This window comes from Pipistrellus kuhlii, unplaced genomic scaffold (assembly GCF_014108245.1).
Source record: "Pipistrellus kuhlii isolate mPipKuh1 unplaced genomic scaffold, mPipKuh1.p scaffold_m20_p_10, whole genome shotgun sequence".
Lineage (NCBI taxonomy): Eukaryota > Metazoa > Chordata > Mammalia > Chiroptera > Vespertilionidae > Pipistrellus > Pipistrellus kuhlii.
The window spans coordinates 55570288-55589123 of record NW_023425405.1 but is presented as its reverse complement, the minus strand read 5'-3'; the positions used below and the strand labels follow the sequence as shown (position 1 = coordinate 55589123).

Below are 18836 nucleotides of genomic sequence, written 5' to 3'. Positions count from 1 at the left end.
TGATGAGCTCCTAGTGTAAATAAAAAATAATTTTAACCTATAATCTATAATAATGAAAGCATAATATGCTAATTAGACTGGACAGCCTAATGACCTTCTGGATGTCCTTCCTACATCCTTCCTGATGAAGCTGGGGCTTCAAGGGCTGAGCCCCTTGCACGAATTTCATGCATTGGGCCTCTAGTAAAGAATAAAAAATAGTTATTTAAGCAAAAAGGAGCTTCAGCCTAGAGACACAGACTAAGGTAATCACCCAAACTCTTCCACTAAGACAAAGAATCAATTTTTTTAAATTTTTTAATATATTTTATTGATTTTCTACAGAGAGGAGGAGGGATAGAGAGCTAGAAATGTCGATGAGAAAGAAACATCGACCAGTTGCTTCTTGCTCATCCCCTCCTGGGGACGTGCCCGCAACCAAGGTACATGCCCTTGACCGGAATCGAACCTGGGACCTTTCAGTCCACAGACCGATACTCTACCACTGAGCCAAACCGGTTTCGACCAATTTTTGTTTTTCATCCTCACCCGAGGATATACTTTTTTTTTTTTTTTATTGATTTGAGAGAAGCATTGATGAGTTGCCTCTCATACACACCCTGATCGGGGATCAAACCTGCAACCCAAGTATGTGCCCTGACCGGGAATGAAACCCATAACCTTTTGGTGTATGTATGGGATGATGCTCCAACCCGAGGCACCGGAACAGGGTAATTAAGGAAGTTTTTGTGTTGTTGTTTTCTTTCATTTCAGAGAGGAAGGGAGAGGGAGGGAGAGAGGAACATAAATGATGAGAATGAATCATTGATTGGCTCCCTCCTGCATGCCTACTGGGGATCGAGCCTGCAACCCAGGCATGTGCCCTTGATGGGAATTGAACCCAGGACCCGTTAGTCTGCCGGCCAATGCTCTATCCACTGAGCCAAACCAGCATGAAGACAATTTTCACAGTGAAAGTTCCCACTCAGGTTTTCAATTAGGTCCTTCTTATGTGAGGTGTCAAACTGTGCAGTTCTGATAGGACAGGGCAGGTCTCAGTCCATTGGCAGAAGATGATACCAGGGTTTCCCTTCAGAGGTTGATGCAAATCAGCAGGGAATAGTGGGGGACACTGCGAGTTCAGTCTGAGTTTCTCCCTGGTACACAGCATTTGTGAGGGGCCCGAAGGCAAATGGCCGCCAGGCTCTTACTTTAAAAATTTGGGCCCTCGGTTGACCACAGGGAGCCCATCTCAGCAGATCAATTCCTTCTCGGGGTTCACATCAACTGGATCTCTCCTCTTAGGGTCCCTACTAGAGATCCTCTTAATGCCTTCAGCACTCACCTGCAAATTGTCTGTTACGTTGCATTACTTCAATAAAGAATTTCACAATGAACACTGCCATATATTGATTTGATCCCTTGTTGTTTCAAAGCAATACTCCTAATAGGCCCCAAATTCCAGGGCTGCACCTTACTTGGTAAAAGTATCAGTTTTTAAAATGGCCCCACCCTGGTATGTAAAACTCCCGAGGGAAATTATTGTAGAGGGAGACCAAAAATGTTACCAAGCCCTTCCTCCTCAAAGCCGACCCTGTCCAGACAATGCTGAGCTCCCCATTCTGTGAATTCCCCTTAAACATCTGTTCATGCAATAAATGTGTGTTGAACACCTTTGTGCCAAGTCCCTGTTCTCAGAGCTGGGGAGTCTGGATACGATTAAGACAAGGTTCCTGCCTTCAAAAAGCATCAGGTGCTGTTGACTGTACCTGGTCAGTCTTGTCCATCTCTCCTGTCCATTGTGCCGGCTGACACTCTAACCACTGAAGCCACTGGCCAGCGCACAGAGGTGCCTTTTTTTAGTTCTATGTATTCCGTCTTGTTTTGTGTACATGCATTTTTAATTTACATAGATGGTATTGTTACATATCTCAGATTTCCCACTTAGCAGTGTATGTTTAAGATCAACCCATAGGACTACATGTATATTGAAGCCAGGACTTCCAACTGCTACCCAGTACTCCCTGGTGCACCTGCCTCCTCCACCTACTGCTTTCCAACAACTGACACGCAGACTGTCTGCAGCCCTGAGTCCAACAGGGTCCCACACACGCCCTCTTCTCGTCTGCAAATCTAGGTTTAAGTCACCCTCTGCCGCTGCTCCAGGTCAGGCGTCCCCTCCACCTTGCTCCTAGGAGGGTCTTCTTGACAAACAGCTGGAGAAAAACACCCAACGTGAGCACATTTTTTTTTTGCCAGTAGCAAGTTTTATTCTAAGCAACTGCCAAGTCACCAGAGGGGACACTCACACGGGACCCAGGAGCCCACTCCCAAACAGCAGTGCGGCAGGCATTCAGCACTCCGGGGAGACAAGCACCCGCGCGCGTTTTCTCCGACGTCTCTGGGACAGCACTAAGTGGGAAAGTGTGTCATCTGGACAACCTCGAGGAACAACTGGTCTAACAGGAACAAACTCAAATACGAGCTGATACAAGCTGAACCACCTTAAGTAACGAAGGAGTCGTCTACCCTGTGAGGCTGCAGGACGCAGCAAGGACGCAGGTGGAAGAGGAAGTGAGCTGCGGCGAGAAACCCAGGCGCCTCTCAGCTCCTTTCCCAGACTCCTCGTTCCCAATGGGGGGCTCTGGGGTCTACTCCCACTGCTCTCTCCCTCTTGGTCCTTCCGATTCAGCGAGCCCCGTCCGAGAGGGAGCCCGCGCTCTGCACCCTGACCGCTGGCCTCAGCTAAAGAAGGCCCCAAACTGTTCCCTCCCAGCTGGCCGCAGTCCCCAGGTGAGGAACAACTTCCACAACTTGGGAAGTTTAAAAAACAAGGGTCAGGCTGTATTTTCTTCAAACCAGCTAACATCTAATTCCAAAAAAGGTTCTTCAGAGCAAGGTGAGCAGTTCATTTAAGTTACTGCTCCTTGTTAGTAACAAGGAGACTACAGCCGAAGAGGAAGCAGAGGGCTGTGCTTCCAGAGCTCTCCTGCACACCTGCTCCTTCCTTTGGCCCGACCCCACCCGTGGGAAGACCTGGGACGCTGGGACGGACCTCACACCAGCCCCAGGGCACAGTGTCAGCACGGATGGGAAAACCCGAGACGCGGCACACACAGCAGCAGGGCAGACAGCAGGGACAGGCCTGGCCCCGGCGCTCCTCCGCACAGTTCTGAGGGCGTGGGCTCGGCCTGCTGCTTGGCCAAAGTCAGCCAAACCTAAATGACACCCCCAAGGAAGAAGTCAGTCCCTGACTCTGCACAGTGTCTCTTCAGGGGACCAATGCCAGCCCCCTCAGCTCCCCCGGACAGGCGGGGGGCTGGCACCCTTAGAGCAGGCCGTTGGGCCTGCCTGGCTCGGAGGCCAGCGTGCCACGCTCCCGCTGGTGGATCTTCTGGTGCTGCAGGAGGTGCTGCTTCTGCACGAAGCTCCGCTCACACTCGGGGCAGGTGTAGGGCCGCTCGCCCGTGTGGATGCGCTGGTGCCGCACCAGATCTGATGGGTGGCTGAAGCTCTTGCCACAGTAACCACAGATGAGGCAACTCCGGCTTTTCCTCCAGGGGATGTGGCCGGGGAGGGCCACCAGGCTGTTGGGCGAGAACCTCTCCTGGACACGCTGGCCACCGCTGGGCCCCTCCTGCAAGTGGCAGCGCTGGTGGTTGGCCAGGTTCACCTTGCTGCTGAAGCTCCTCATGCACACGTCACACTGGTGCTTCCCCTTCTTGGACGAGGCCTTCAGCAGCGGCCTGGACCTAAGACCCTCCTCGGACTCCGAGGTGGTGGAAGACTCCCACGACGGGTGGGCCCGCAGATAGGCCAGCTGCTGCTCACAGCGGAAGCTGAGCTCGCACTCAGGACAGTCGTAGGGGCCAAAATCTTCCCTGTTCAGCTTCAGGGCCGGGTTACATTCCGGAGCCAGCGGCACTGGCCTATTGGATTTCTGCTTCGGGGGGCAGTCCAGACTTCTGTCGCTGCCAGGGTCCCTGCTGCCCTCGGCAGGCTCCTCTGGATGGGCGTCCCCGGCCCCCGGTTCCAAGAGGACAGCGCCACCCTGCGTGTTCCAGAGCTCAGTCTGCTCCGGGCCCAGGAAGGCCGGCTCCTCTGTGGGGCCCGAGAGCTCTCCCGGAAGGTCCGCAGAGCGTTCCGGCGGGTACTCCACCTCCTGCTTAATCACAACCCCGTCTGCTGCCAAAACGCAGAAAACCAACAAAAAAGGTCACATTCTAGCATCTTGGGTTTCTTTGGAGCTAAACATCTGTGAATCCCAGAAGGGCTCACATCAAAGGGTCAAGGGCATTAGAGACTGACTGGATTCCAAAACCTGGAAAGTGGAACCTATACTCGGGTAGAGACATGCGGGTTAAAAATCTGAATATGTTCTTCTTATAGAACAATGTTATAAATGCTAGTTTTTCTAAGTTTGTCCACAAATTACTTTCAATCTCTGAGAAATGGCTAAACATACTGAAAAACTATACTTACTTAGGAGAGTGTTAAAGTAATAAAAATAAGATTAAAAAAACAAAACAAAACACAAATACACACAAAACTAAACCTATAGTTTAAAACAGGGGTCCTCAAACTTTTTAAAGTGGGAGCCAGATCACGGTCCCTCAGAGAGCTGGAGGGCCGGACTATATGAACTACTAATTCCTACTGTAACACCTCGGCTGTGCTCACTGCCCAAAAAACCTGGCGGGCCGGATCAGACTCCTCTGCGGGCCGCATGTGGCCAGCGGGCCGTAGTTTGAAGACGCCTGGTTTAAAAGTTCATGTATCCAGCTGTTCTTCCTGTACTTTCTCCCCAAATTACCTGGCTTACAAATGCTTTTCCTGGCTCTCACCCAGTCAGCTTCACTCCTGATGCTGGGAATAACCCTGTCCTCAATGCCCTGTGGGTTTTGACTGAGGCCTATTATGTACTCTCCTCTGTAGGACACGAAGAAGTCTGACACGGTCACGAGTCTCAAGGATTCCAAATAGCGGTAAGGAGTTCAGACACACGTAATAGGTGAGCTAACGATAATCAGAAAAGAATCTAGAATAAGTAAATGCCACATGAGGCTATTGATGATCAGTGTTTGGCAGTGGGAAAGCTCACCATAGACTGCAGGGGATGGGGAGAGGAATGGAATATTCTAGAGCCACTCACCTGGGTGGACACCACCAAGGCTTTCCTCCTCCAAGTCTCCCAGCATCTCTGTACCCAACTCCGCTTCTCCTTCAGGCTGCCCAAGGACCTCTGGGTAGGAAATGGCACAATGTGAGCCCGGGAGAGTAAATTCTCATTGCACACTAGTTGTTTGCTGATGAACAAGGTGACCAATGTCAATGAGTCAATATTAAAATTTCAAAGGACTGTTCCTGTCACTTTCCCCTCGTAGTCTGGGACAATTAGAAAATCATGGCCCATCGGAATGATGTATTCGGCTACTGCCCCCTCGGAGCCCTTCATCAGTCCCCTGTGGCTCAGCAGGCAGGCGCAGGGGCCCATCACTCATTCCGCCCAGACCACCGCGTCCTCACACATACGTGGCTGCAAGTAGGCTTCCTTCCGGGCATTTACTTTCCTCTGTGCTAATACAGGGCAAGGAGTGGCAGGCACTTGTCCCCCACCTGTGACAGGTAAGGCATCTGTCCCGTTCGCTACTCTCCTGCCCCTTCCCCTCTGCTCCAGTCCCAGTGGCCTTCTTGACAATCCTCCATGAACCTTTTAGGTTGTAAAACATTTTGTCTACCAAACAAAATGCATTTATAATGTAATAGCTAACACTTTGCATGTTAAGATCAAGATCTATATCTATTAAGCAGTACTTCTAATCAACACAAAATAAACACCAAGACCACAACTGGCTCTGATTCCAGACAAGTGCCAAGGACAATTTTTGGTTAGCCTACACTGCCTGTCTCATCCCAGGTAGCAAAGGATTCTTTATCAAATAGTCTTTTTTTTTTTTTTTTAATATATTTTATTGATTTTGTACAGAGAGGAAGGGAGAGAGACAGAGAGCTAGAAACATCGATGAGAGAGAGAGTCATCGACCAGCTGCCTCTTGCACACCCCCTACTGGGGATGTGCCCGCAACCAAGGTACATGCCCTTGACCGGAATCGAACCCGGGACCCTTCAGTCCCCAAGCCGACGCTCTATCCATTGAGCCAAACCGGTCTCGGCTCAAATAGTCTTAAGCAGTAGAAATAGCATGAGGCCTGGCCAGCATGGCTCAGTGGTTGAGCGTCGAACTGTGAACCAGGAGATCACAGTTCCATTCCCAGGGTACGGGCTAGGTCCCTGGTGGGGGTGTGCAGTAATCATCTTTCATTGTTGATGTTCCTGTCTCTCTCTCTCTCCCTCTCCTTTCCTCTCGGGGGGGGGGGGGGGGGGGGGGAAGGATGAGGAACCCTAGCTATGTTATATTATAAATAATGAGTATCATGACCTCTTATCTATAAGTAAATATTACCAAGATCGGACTATGTGACCACAAAGAAGAAAGGCATGACACCATGACCTTTCCCAATATCTTGGTAAACTGAGGACTCAGAGACTCCCATTTCTCAACTCAGCACAGGCTAGGAACTGTGGGATGTCTGGGGGGCCAAGCGCTGCTTACTCAGAGAGACCAGCGTCTCATAGTTGCTCATCATCACGTTTCTGTACAGCTCCTTCTGCCAGTCCTCCAGGTTCTCCCACTCCTGCTCCGAGAAGCAGACTCCATCGTTCTCGAGTGACCTGGGCATCTGAAATCGCAAATGTTATACCATGAGTGCGCCCTGTCTCAGCCATGAGGGAAAAGCCACCCATTTAGAATCTCAAATAAAAGGCCTACCTTGGGGGCCTCCCCCGTGCTGCCCGGGGGCAGCCGCAGGACCCAGAAGTTCCTGTTCCTCAGCAGGTTCTCCATGTTCTCCAGCCGCCTCTGCAGCAGCCCGTACTCCTGCAGCAGGGTCCCCAGCACGGCCCACTTGCCCTCCAGCTGGTTCCCGAACTCCACGGCCGTCTTCTCGAAGTCGGCCAGCTTCTTCTCGGCTGACTCCATGCGCTTCTCCAGGCTCTGCAGCTGGGCGGCCTGGGACTCCATCTTCTTCTCCACGGCCTGCAGGGCGGCCATCACGGACTGGAGTGAGAGCTCCTCGGTCTCTGGTGGGGGCGGCGAGGGAGAAGCCAAAGGGGTGGCGCGGCGCTTCCTCCTGTGCTGGAGAGCCAGACCGGGTGGTCAGCCAGCCACTTCCCAACACCACGGAGCCCAGCAGCACTTACAACCAGTACTGGCTGCCACTTTTTAATTTAAAAAGTGTGATCTCTTGTATTTTGAAACTGCAAATTATACACTTATAATAAAAAGTATGGAAAAGTAGAAAGGAGGGAGGATTCATTTTTCAAACCAGTTTCTCTCAGATATTTTGGGCTATTTGTGATGTTTTGCTGTGATATTATTTACATCTACTCCTGACTCCACATTCCTGCCAGACTTCATAATTGATCATGTTCCCTTTGCTGAAAACTTTCAGCAACTCATAGGATTTTTCTTCCTGCCCCCTAGGATTTCGCTATAAATTCTGGACACTAATCTTTATCAGTTATATCTGTTGCAAATATCTTGTCTTTATTTGTACTTTACTTTTTTTACTCTCTTCAGTATTATTTGATCAAAAATCCTTAACTTTAATGGAGCTTAATGTTATCAATATTAATACTTTTATGGTTTAAACTTTTGTGCCAGTTGTAAAAAAAGAAATCTAGAACCCACAATACAGTCTTCTAAATACTTCATAGTTTTGATTTTCCTATTTAAGTGTTTACCTCAACTAGTTCTGATATTTGTGTACGGTGTAAGACTCAATTTTCATATGGGAAATCAACAGATCTAACACTACATAATGAAAAATCGATCATTTACCCACTCATCTGAAATGCTATCTCTGTCATAAGTCAAGTTTTCTTACATATCAGTTTGTTTCTGGCTTCCCTATTCTGATCTATGGGTCAATTTTTCTATCACTTAATCAATATTGCCATCTTAATGGCCACAGCTTTTTTTGTAGTTATTGATATCTGGTAAGGAAAGTCCTACTTCCTTGTCTTACAGGAGTATATTGACTATTTTAGGCCTGTTGATATTCTACAAATTTGAAAAATTTCACAAAAAATATATTTAGAGATTTTGTTTGGAGCTGCCTCAAATCCATAGGTAAATTTGAAAAGTAATATCTTTATATTTTATTGATTTTTTATTTTATTTTTTTATTTTTTATTTTTTAAAATCAATCTTTATTGTTCATATTATTACACAGGTTCCTCGTTTCTTCCCCCCTCCACCAGGTTCCCACCCCACCCTCTGCCCACTCATCCTCATCCATTGGTGCACAGTTTATGTTCAGTCTATTTTATTGATTTTTTTACAGAGAGGAAGAGAGAAGGATAGAGAGTTAGAAATATCAATGAGAGAGAATCATTGATCAGCTGCCTCTTACACACCTCCTACTGGGGATGTGCCCGCAACTAAGGTACATGCCCTTGACTGGAATTGAACCTGGGACCTTCCAGTCCGCAGGCTGACGCTCTATCCACTGAGCCAAACCAGTTTTGGCGAAAAGTATCATCTTTAAAATGAAATGTTTAATCCATGCACATATTATACACTCCTTTTTTAAAATATATTTTATTTTGTTTTAAAAATATATATATTTTATTGATTTTTTACAGAGAGGAAGGGAGAGGGATAGAGAGCTAGAAACATCAATGAGAGAGAAACATCAACCAGCTGCCTCCTGCACATCCCCCACCGGGGAAGTGCCCGCAACCAAGGTACATGCCCCCGACCGGAATCGAACCTGGGGCCCTTCAGTCCACAGGCCAACGCTACATCCACTGAGCCAAACCAGTTTCGGCTATTTTATTTATTTTTTTACAGAGAGGAAGAGAGAGGGATAGAGAGTTAGAAACATCGACGAGAGAAAAACATCGATCAGCTGTCTCCTGCACACCCCTCACTGGGGATGTGCTAGCAACCAAGGTACATGCCTTTGACTGGAATCAAACCCGGGACCCTTCAGTCCACAGGCCGATGTTCTATCCGCTGAGCCAAACCGGTTAGGGCTATACACCTCTTTTTAAAGGTATTTTTTATGTCTTTCAATATTTGAGCATAGCCCTATCTGGTTTGGCTCAGTGGACAGAGTGTCAAGGGTCCCAGGTTTGATTCCGGTCAAGGGCATGTACCTTGGTTGCGGGCACATCTCCAGTCGGGGAGCGGGAGGTGCAGGAGGCAGCTGATTGATCTTCCTCATCGATGTTTCTAACTCTCTATCCCTCTCCCTTCCTCACTGTAAAAAAAAATCAATAAAATATATTTTTTAAAATAAAAAATATTTGAGCATATTTTTCAAAGAACCTGTTCCAATCCTCAAATCCCAAAATGTAGAGGCGTAAGACAACCACATCTATCTTGCTCGTGAATCTGCAGTTAAATGAGGGCTTGGCAGGGAGCTCGTGTCACCTGGAGCAAATAGCAGGCAAGCAGGCACTGCGGCCATCTGAGGAAGCTGGACAGGGGGAGGGCGCATGGCGACTCCGCTTCACAGCCCGAACCGCGGCCAGCGCCAGAACACACTTCCATTACTAACAGGGCTTTGTTTTTCTTTTATCATCTTTTCCTTCACCATTTATCCCTCTCTGTCCTCTTCCACCTCCACCCTGCCGCCCTGCAATCACCACTTCCTTGTCTGTGTCCATAAGCTCTTTTTTTCTTTTTGTTCAATCCCTCCACCACCACTCCTTTTTAAAAAAATACTTTATTGATTTTTAGCAAGAGAGGAAGGGAGAGGGAGAGAGAAAATCAATGTGAGAGTGCAACATCAATCGGCTGCCTCCTGCACAGCCTCCACTGGGGATCCAGCCCGCAACCCAAGCATGTGCCCTTGATGGCAATCGAGCCTGTATCTTCCTGGTGCATGGGACGCCGCTCAACCAACTGAGCCACACCGGCCAGGGCACTAATAGGGTTTTATCCGTTTTCTCTTTTTTTTCCCCCCACCAATTTCTCTATACATCAAAATTATGTATATGGGGTAGATATATGGGAAAAGTTAATCATATCCTTTCTATATGTCCTGTCTATTATAATAGACACTAGAAACATGTGGCTGTTGAAAGTTAAATGAATTGAAATTAAATTAAAAATGCACGTTCCTCAGTCATACGAGCTACATTACAAGTGCTCAACAGTCACATGCACCTTGCAGCTACTGCACTGAGCAGTGCAGACAGAATATTCCCATCATCTCAGAATGTTCGTGGGAGATACCACACCCTCACTGATTGTTTCCTGCTAGATAAAATACTAAGCCAATATCAAAATCTTCTACTATGGTAGTGAATTTTCCCTTGTTCTATCAACTTTTGTTTTATATATACTTGAGGCTACATAATTAGCTGCATATAACACTACAAGTGTCATATCAAGCTAGTAAATTAAGTCTTTTACCATTATAAAAACAGTATTAGTCCTCCATCTCCAGCAATATTTATAGATAAGCCCATTTCCTCCCTCCCTCCCTCCCTCTCTCTCTCTCTCTCTCTCTTTTTTTTTTTTTTGTCAATTCTCACAGGAGGATATTCTTTCCATTTGATTTTAGAAACTGAAAGGGAGGAGGAAGGGGAAGAGAGGAGAGAAACATCAGTGTGAGAAAGCCACAGCAATTGGTTGCCTCCTGCACTCGTTCCAATTGGGGAGGGGAACCTGCAACCCAGTACATGCCCTTGACCAGAATCAAGCCTGCAACTCTTAGGAATGAGGATCAATGCTCTAACCATTGATCCACACCAACGAGGGCCAATTTTCTTTTGATTACTATTAACCTGGTATATGATTTCCTATCCTTTCATATCCAGTCATTCCCACAGCATTAGCCTATATATTTTTTAATATATTTTATTGATTTTTTTACAGAGAGGAAGAGAGAGGATAGAGTAGAAACATGGATGAGAGAGAAACATCAATCTGCTGCCTCTTGCACCACCCCCCCACACACACACACACTGGGGATGTGCCCGCAACCAAGGTACATGCCCCTGACCGGAATCGAACCTGGGACCTTTCAGTCCACAGGCCGACGCTCTATCCACTGAGCCAAACCGGTTTCGGCTTTATCCTATATTTTATTATATAAACCATATAGCTGAATTTCCCTTCTCTTGCCCATCTTTTTCTTTTAACTAGATCATTCAGTCCATTTACATTTATTCTAATTATTGATGTATATTTACTTTGTACCTTTTCTGTGTGATTTATCCCAACTTTCATCTTCATTCTTACCTTCTTTTAGATGAATTTTTCCTTATTCTGTTATTCCCCCTCCTTTTTTTCTTTTTAAATATATTTTTAATGATTTTAGAGAGGAAGGGAGGAGAGATAAAAACATGATGAGAGAGAATTGTTGATGGGCTGCCTCCTGCACATCCCCTACAGGGGACTGAGCCCACAACCTGGGCATGTGCCCTTGAGCAGAATTGAATTTGGGATCCTTCAGTATGGAGATCAATGCTCTATCCACTGAGCAAAACCAGCTAGGATGATTCATGTTTATTTTTGTCAAGACAGCTGGAGGGTTCTACTTTAAATTAAATTCTCTGCTTGCAGTTTCTAGGACCATCCAGGTCATATAAATTCAGGCAATAAAACCATTTGAGCCGAAGCCGGTTTGGCTCAGTGGTAGAGCGTCGGTCTGCGGACTGAGGGGTCCCAGGTTTGATTCCAGTCAGGGGCATGTACGTTGGTTGCGGGCACGTCCCCCATAGGGGGTGTGCAGGAGGCGGCTGGTCGATGTTTCTCTCTCATTAACGTTTCTGGCTCTCTATCTCTCTCCCTTCTTCTCTGTAAAAAAATCAATAAAATATATATATTTTTAAAACCATTTGAGAGTCATCAATTTTCAAGAGACATCTTGCACTCATCTCGCGGCACCAAGGTTTGACATACGTAACTTTCTCTGCCATCACCTGGGGGTCAGAGCTTTCAGTTCACCCTGAATGTTGCCCTTTGGAGTCTCCGCTTTATGGGATTCTGGTAGGAGTCCCCCGCAACCAGGGACTCTTAGGCATTGAGTTTCATCTTTTATTTTCCAGGCCCCTGGAGGTCATAAACACCACAGATGAATGTTCAGCAAAAGCCCTCCAAGTTGGTTTCAGAACTCTCCTTACCTTTTTTTTTTTTTTTTTTTTAATATATTTTGTTGATTTTATACAGAGATGAAGGGAGAGAGATAGAGAGTTAGAAACATCCATCAGCTGCCTCTTGCACACCCCCTACTGAGAATGTGCCCACAACCAAGGTACATGCCCTTGACCGGAATCGAACCTGGGACCTTTCAGTCCGCAGGCTGATGCTCTATCCACTGAACCAAACCGTTTTCGGCTCTCCTTACCTCTTAAGAGCTCCCTCTTTCACCTGGGTTTTGGGCCCCAGTATTCTTTACTAACATACATTTCAAATATATGTGTCGCCCCCCCACCCTTCCCACCCCCTGCCAGCATTTTTAGTTGTTCTCATCATGGTATCTACTTGGCCACACTATCAAAATGAGAGGTACACAGAATCCTCATCTGAAGAGAAAATGCCTGAGAACAGGAATAATGCTGGAGGACAATTTAAATACATTGTACTAAAGGACAGAGCCATAAGTCACTTGGAGCGCAGTTTTGAATTTTGGAGGATCCTTGAAGGCTTCCTCTTAATAAGCCCTGCTAATGCCATGCAAGTCGTTGTGCAGTGCTCCTGCCCTGCTTTACAGCTCATCTGGTCTGCAGGAAAGCCGGGTCTCTGCCTCTTTCACCTTCGTTAAAGGAGTCAGATGAGGCAAATGCTGTAAACATTGTCTTGTCTTCACAGTTCAACTTTAGCTTCCCTGAGAGCAAACAGTGTTCTCCGAGCCTGCCAGTCCCTCCCCTCTACGTCCTCACCCCCTTCCTGCAAGAATCAAACGGCCCTGACCACCGCTGTTCCTCTCTCCCCCTGCCCCTCTCTCTGAAAAATTAATAAAAACATATCCTCGGGTGAGGATTGAAAAAATAAAAAAAGAATCAAATACAGTGCATCTTGCTAGCCCTCAATTCTCACGAGATCTCATATGATTCTGAAAGAGTTTCTAGACCACGAAATGCTTGGGGCGCAGATGGGAGGCAGCGATCGATGTTTCTCTTTCTCCCGCCCCCTCTCTCCCTTCCTCTCTAAAATCAATAAAAACATATCCTCGGGTGAGGATTAAAAAAAAAAAATCAATGAGTAAAAAAAAAAAAAAAATCAATGGGTTATAAAAAAAAAAAAGAACCAACCATTGAACGCTTAAATAAGTGGAACAACAAATCGATGTTTCTCTCTTTCCTCCTCTCTCCCCCCTCCTCTCTCTATCTAAAAATCAATAATAAAAAAAAATTAAATTCCAGCCCTGGCCGGGTGTCGTCCGGATATGCCAAGGTTGCCGGTTCGATCGCCCATCAGGGCGCACACCAGCAGCAGCCAATGAATGCATAAATAAGTGGAACAACAAATCGATGTTCCTCTTGCTCTTTCTCTCTACATCCAAAATAAAATAAAATAAAAACTATTACATTCCATCTGCCCTTTCCACAGCACACCATCCTCTTGCATTATCAAAGGAGCCACTACTTCCGAATACCACGCGAATGTCAGAGCTGCCGGCAGCCTGAGAGACTAGACTATCCAGCAACTAGTCCCACACGGTTCACCCAGAAAGCGGAGGCCCAGGGTGGGAGCGAGTGACGGCTGGGAACCAGGGTCTTGCCTCCAAGCCCAGGATTTCCCTCTCCCCAAGCCGGGGGTCCTGCGGGAGCCTGGGGGCCCGGGGGTGAGAAGGGGGGGACCCCACAGCTTCCCAGACAAACCCCCGCAGCTCCGCGGCGAGCTGACACCTGTCCCGGGGGAGAGGAAGCCCAGCGCGACTCCCACCTGCGGCCGCAGCCCCGGACCGAAGTCCGAGGCGGGACAAGGCGCCGGAGGGGCCGCGGGGCACAATGGCCGGGAGCGAGCCCGCCGGCCGCCGGGGAGCGGGGAGCGGGGAGCGGGGGGCGCCGGGTCCCGGAGCGGCCGGCGGGCTCCGGGGCAGCCGAGCGGACCCGGAGTTTCCGCCGCGACCCCTCTGCGGGCGCGGGCTCTCGGGAGCGCTGCGGGGCCGTCACACACCCGGGGCCGCGGGACGGGCCGCGGAGAAGTTTCCCCGCGGAGGCGCGGCGCTCCGCTCCGCTCCGGCCGCCGCGGAGGGGACCGGGCAGGGGCAGCGCCCGGCGGGGCGCGGGGGCAGGTGGGCGCTCACGGCGCGGCGGCAGCCCGGGGACCCCCCTCACCCCGCCCGCCCGCAGCTCCGTCTCCGCGAACGCGCCCCCGGCCGAGGGGACTCTTACCCGAGCCGACGCCGACTCCGCCATGGCTGCCGGGCGCCTGTCCGCGGCGGGGCCGCGCCTGCTCTCCCTCAGACTGCGCGCGGGTCTGCGGGGCGCCCCGGCCCCTCCCCGCAGCCGCCGCCGCCGGCGCCGTGTTGACACAAGGCCAAGACCGGCTCCAGCCGCCCGTCCTCGGCGCGCGGGATTCCCATGGCGCCCCCGTGCGGCCGGAGGGCGAAGAGCAGCGCCGCCTCCGCGTCAAGGGCAGGTTCCAAATGGAAGGCAAACCCAAAGGACTTAGTGTTTTTGTTTTTCCATATTTGACGTGCCCAGAACTCTGCTAGGTGCTTTGCGATATTCCAAAATGTATAAAACTCATACTTTTTTTTTTCTGTGAGAAGAACATGTCATCTAGTTGGGGGAAAGGGCTATGGTCCCAAATGGCAAGCGGTTGTATTCCAAAATTTTGCTTTTCGGCAGCTAGAAGCACACTTCCCATCTCAACAATGTGGGGTCAGATGCCAAGGCCAACCCACCGTAACCTATTCATGATAAGTAATCACATGCCTTGGAAACCCCAAGATAGCCCTGATGTCAAATATGCAATCCAGTGCACATGCTACATGTGAAATGATGCATGTGGAGTTTGGCAACCATACGTGCCTAATTTGTGCCACATTGTCTCTGCAGAGACTTGCAATGAACTTCCACTTCCAATGACAGACATGAAATGCCTCCCCTGAGAACTAAACTCTGTGTTCACATGACTGAGTCCTTCTTGGTTTGCAGGGCTCAGGTCAGACTTCACCTCTTCAGAGAGACATTCCCTATATGTTCCTCCATCCCAATTCCCAGTCTAGTTATTCTCCTCCAAAAACTGTTCATAGCATTTATCACAATCCAAAATCACCTCATTTTTTCATTTGTTTATATGGTAATTCATGAAAATGTCTCTCCCTCCTCCATACTTCTATTTGCTCAGAGAAGTGCTCATAAATACTTTTGGGTGATTGAATAGCAAATCAGAGAGCAAGGCTAGGAAAAGTCACCTCTAAGAAAAAGCATGATGTGCCCTAATCGGTTTGGCTCAGTGGATAGAGCGTCAGCCTGTGGACTCAGGGGTCCCGGGTTTGATTCTGGTCAGGGGCATGTGCCTTGGTTGCGGACCCATGCCCTGTGGGGGGTGTGCCTGAGGCGGCTGATGGATCTTTCTGGCTCTCTATCCCTCTCCCTTCCTCTGTAAAGAATCAATTATATATATATATATATATATATATATATATATATATATATATATATATGTGTGTGTGTGTGTGTGTATATATATATATATATATATATATAAATGTATGATGTCCAGGGCAATCACTTTGACAGGAGATTGATTGAATTATTGATCTATTTAAAGGGCCATGTGGAGGAAACTAGTCAGCCATTAAGATATATCCAGGGTTTGAGCTACTCTCTCTGGCCAACAAAAACTTACTGCAGATACAGAAAATAATGTATGGAGATTGTGGAGATAGTCATATCAGGACATAGAATACTGAGGTCACTGATCCAGGTATAGAACTCACACTCCATCTCATTTTTGTGTCCAGCAGGCAACCTTATGCTGATGCAGGTCCCTGTGTTGATAGCTATTGGGAGACAACAGGCAGGTCAGGCTGATGCAACTATCCAGCCCACCCTTGGAAGTTATTAAACTGATACTCTGGCTTATCCATCAGTCAGTCTCCTGAGAGTCAGCATGATTCAGCATCCCTGACTCTGAGCCTGGAACTCTGGAAGAATATTTAGATCAGATTTCCAGTGTGCAAGGGAGGAAGCACCAGGCACTATTTTGCAGAGTCATGGGCTTTCGGAGATGGCAGCACAGGGAGTTAGAAAGTGGGGCCAAGGAGTGAGAACAGCACCCCCACTTAGTACATGTGGACTTTGAGCAACTCGTTAACTTCTTGGCACCTCCAATTCCTCATTATTAGTGGGAAGTAATAGCACGCATCTTATGAGTTGTGCAGACTAAATGAGTTAGTTCAAGTCAAATGCTTACAATGCAACCCGTCATAGTAAGAGTTCAAGATGCACTCATGATTGCTATTATTTGTATCCTGGCTCCTTCACTCACCAAGTGTGGCTCATGCTCACTCTGTCTCAGTGTCTTCTCCCTGAGGTTATGAAAACCGCATCCAAGGGTTGTTAATGGGGTTAAAGTAAACGACATTGTATAAGTAAAATGCTTATGTAGCTGGAGGCCTGCTATAGAGCAAGCACTCAATAACAGGCAGCTTCTCATTTTAGTTTGTCTTTGTTTTGGCAAGGTGCTAGAATTCACCAAGATAAATTCTCCTTGTCTGAGAAGCCACCCATTTGTCCTCTCCCAATGACACCCATATCTTGACACATGCCTTTGAATAAACTTTTTTTTCTTCTTCTTGGAATTCAAGAGGCAGCGGCAAGATTTATTAAAGTGAAAGCACACTCTCAGAAGGAGAGCGAGTGCGGGCAGGCTCAAAGAGTAACTGCCAAATAAACTCTAAAGTTAGGTTCATAATTATTCCCATTGATGGTACTGTTATAAGAGAAATCAATATACTCATATCCTGTCATCTGTAGAATGAGTGATTGAACATCCAGAGGCCCTGGCCGAGTAGCTCAGTGGTTAGAATGTTCTCCTGCTATCCCAATGTTGTGCGTTTGATCCCCGATGAGGGTACATACAATGAATGCATAAATAAGTGGAACAACAAATTGATGTTTCTCTCTAGAAATCAATCAATAGTAATAAAAAAAAGCCACACACCCAGAGCTGAATGTGACCTTAGATATCTTACTCACACCCCCATTTTTAGTGACAGAAGTAGTCTTTGAATCACAAATAATATAGTTTAAAATGCTTTAAAATATTTACCTTGACTTTTTTTTCTATTGCAAGTGTGATTTATAGTATATGTATTAGCATATATATGCCCAAACATTTTTTTATTCAAGAAAGTATACAGGCCATAGCTTTATTCCATTTAGTAGAGACCCTTTCTATTCTGTTCCCTTACTATCCTAGTCTCCAGGTGGCAGGGACCATATCCTTTGTGTACCTTTTCTCAAAAACAAAAACAATGCTGGGGAGCATGCCGCACTGGGCCTGAGGTCAGTGAGAATCCTAGCAGAACGCGCGTGGTTCAGGCTGCACCCCCCTGCGGAGTGCGTGTGCACCAGACATCTGATAATTCTGTCAGCTTAGCACTTCTCCGTTCCTCTGGGCCTGTCACCTCACTCCCTGTGAGGACTTCTCCAGTTCTGGAAGGACATATAAGCTCTTAGTAGCCTGGCCAGCTGGCTCAGTTGTTTGGAGCGTCAACCCATACATCAGAGGGTTCTGGGTTCAATCTCTGGTCAGCATGGGTACAGGAGGCAACTAATTGATGTTTCTCATCCTCTCTCTCCCTAAAATAATAATAATAATAATAATGTGAAAACATTCTTGAGTGAGGATTTTTAAAAGCTCTTGCCCAGCTGGTGTGGTTGAGCATTTACCTATGAACCAGGAGGTCACAGTTCCATTCCTGGCCAGGGCTCATGCCCAGGCTGTCATTCTAAGCGTGGGGCATGCAGGAGGCAGCCGATCAATGATTCTCTCATCTTTCATGTTTCTATCTCTCTCCCTTCTCTGAAATCAATAAAAATATATTAAAAAAAAAAAAAAAAAAGCTCTTAGCAGTGGATGCTTTTCAACAGGAGATCAGGCAGGAAAAAGATGGATGTTTCTCTCCCCCTTCTGCTCTCTAAAAAGCAATAAAAATATATGCTCGAGTGAGGATTGTCTTTTTTAACCATTTGAAACTTTACTGTGCACATTTTTAAAATTAAAAGTTAGTTTTAATTAACACACTATCAGATGGGAAATAAAAATCCACCCAAAACAGACGCTTCAGAAAGTGGACTGCAGGGTCCCCTCTTGGGATCCTTGCTGCCTGGGAGAAGTCCATCTTGAGTGTCATCACCTTGGATCGGCTCAGGGGCAGGGCTCACTATTGGACTCCCCTGGGGCCAGGGTTGGAGGCTGGGGTGCCTCCTAGCTGAGGGCTCTCGGTGCCCTGGGATCTACCAGGCTAAGGTGAAGGAACCAGGTGCTAACTTTCTGCCCTCTAATTTAGTCTCTAAACCTTTTTGGGAATCAGCTCATTGAAGGCAAAATATACACTTGAACTATGTGCTCAAATACTTCAAATCCATGTCTCAATAGTGATCTCTCCCTATCTTTATACTCTTAACAGCCAAAAAAAAAAAAAAAAAAAAAAAAAAAAAGGTCTTATTTCCAATTATTTAGATGAAAAGCTTGCTTTCCTACAAATGCCTTTGAAAACCAGAGACTGCTCCCTCCCCACAAAAACAATGTTTTAAAGAGTCCCTTCTGCACTAACAGAACTCCACTGGACTTGTCTGCCTAATTTCTCAGCTAG

The 18836-nt window shown here is 47.4% G+C and overlaps 1 protein-coding gene across 3 annotated transcripts in view; it reads right to left on the bottom strand.

The window, feature by feature from the left end:
* The window catches only part of ZNF212 (zinc finger protein 212), a 34305-nt gene extending 19710 nt beyond the window's left edge, over positions 1 to 14595 (bottom strand). Inside the window, exons 1-6 of one of the 3 annotated variants that reach the window (XR_006741005.1) lie at positions 14398 to 14595; positions 11255 to 11346; positions 6809 to 7174; positions 6593 to 6719; positions 5132 to 5221; positions 2393 to 4164 (exon numbers count right to left, since the gene is read on the bottom strand). Coding sequence is in view for 2 of the 3 variants with exons in the window: in XM_036429866.2 (XP_036285759.1) it covers positions 3308 to 4164; positions 5132 to 5221; positions 6593 to 6719; positions 6809 to 7174; positions 11255 to 11290 (1476 nt within the window). In the remaining variant the exon portion in view is untranslated. Of the gene's footprint in view, positions 1 to 2223; positions 4165 to 5131; positions 5222 to 6592; positions 6720 to 6808; positions 7175 to 11254; positions 11347 to 14397 lie in introns of those variants that run through there. The other 2 variants (XM_036429866.2, XM_036429867.2) reach the window with 2 other exon arrangements.
* Between the last annotated feature and the right edge of the window lie 4241 nt (positions 14596 to 18836).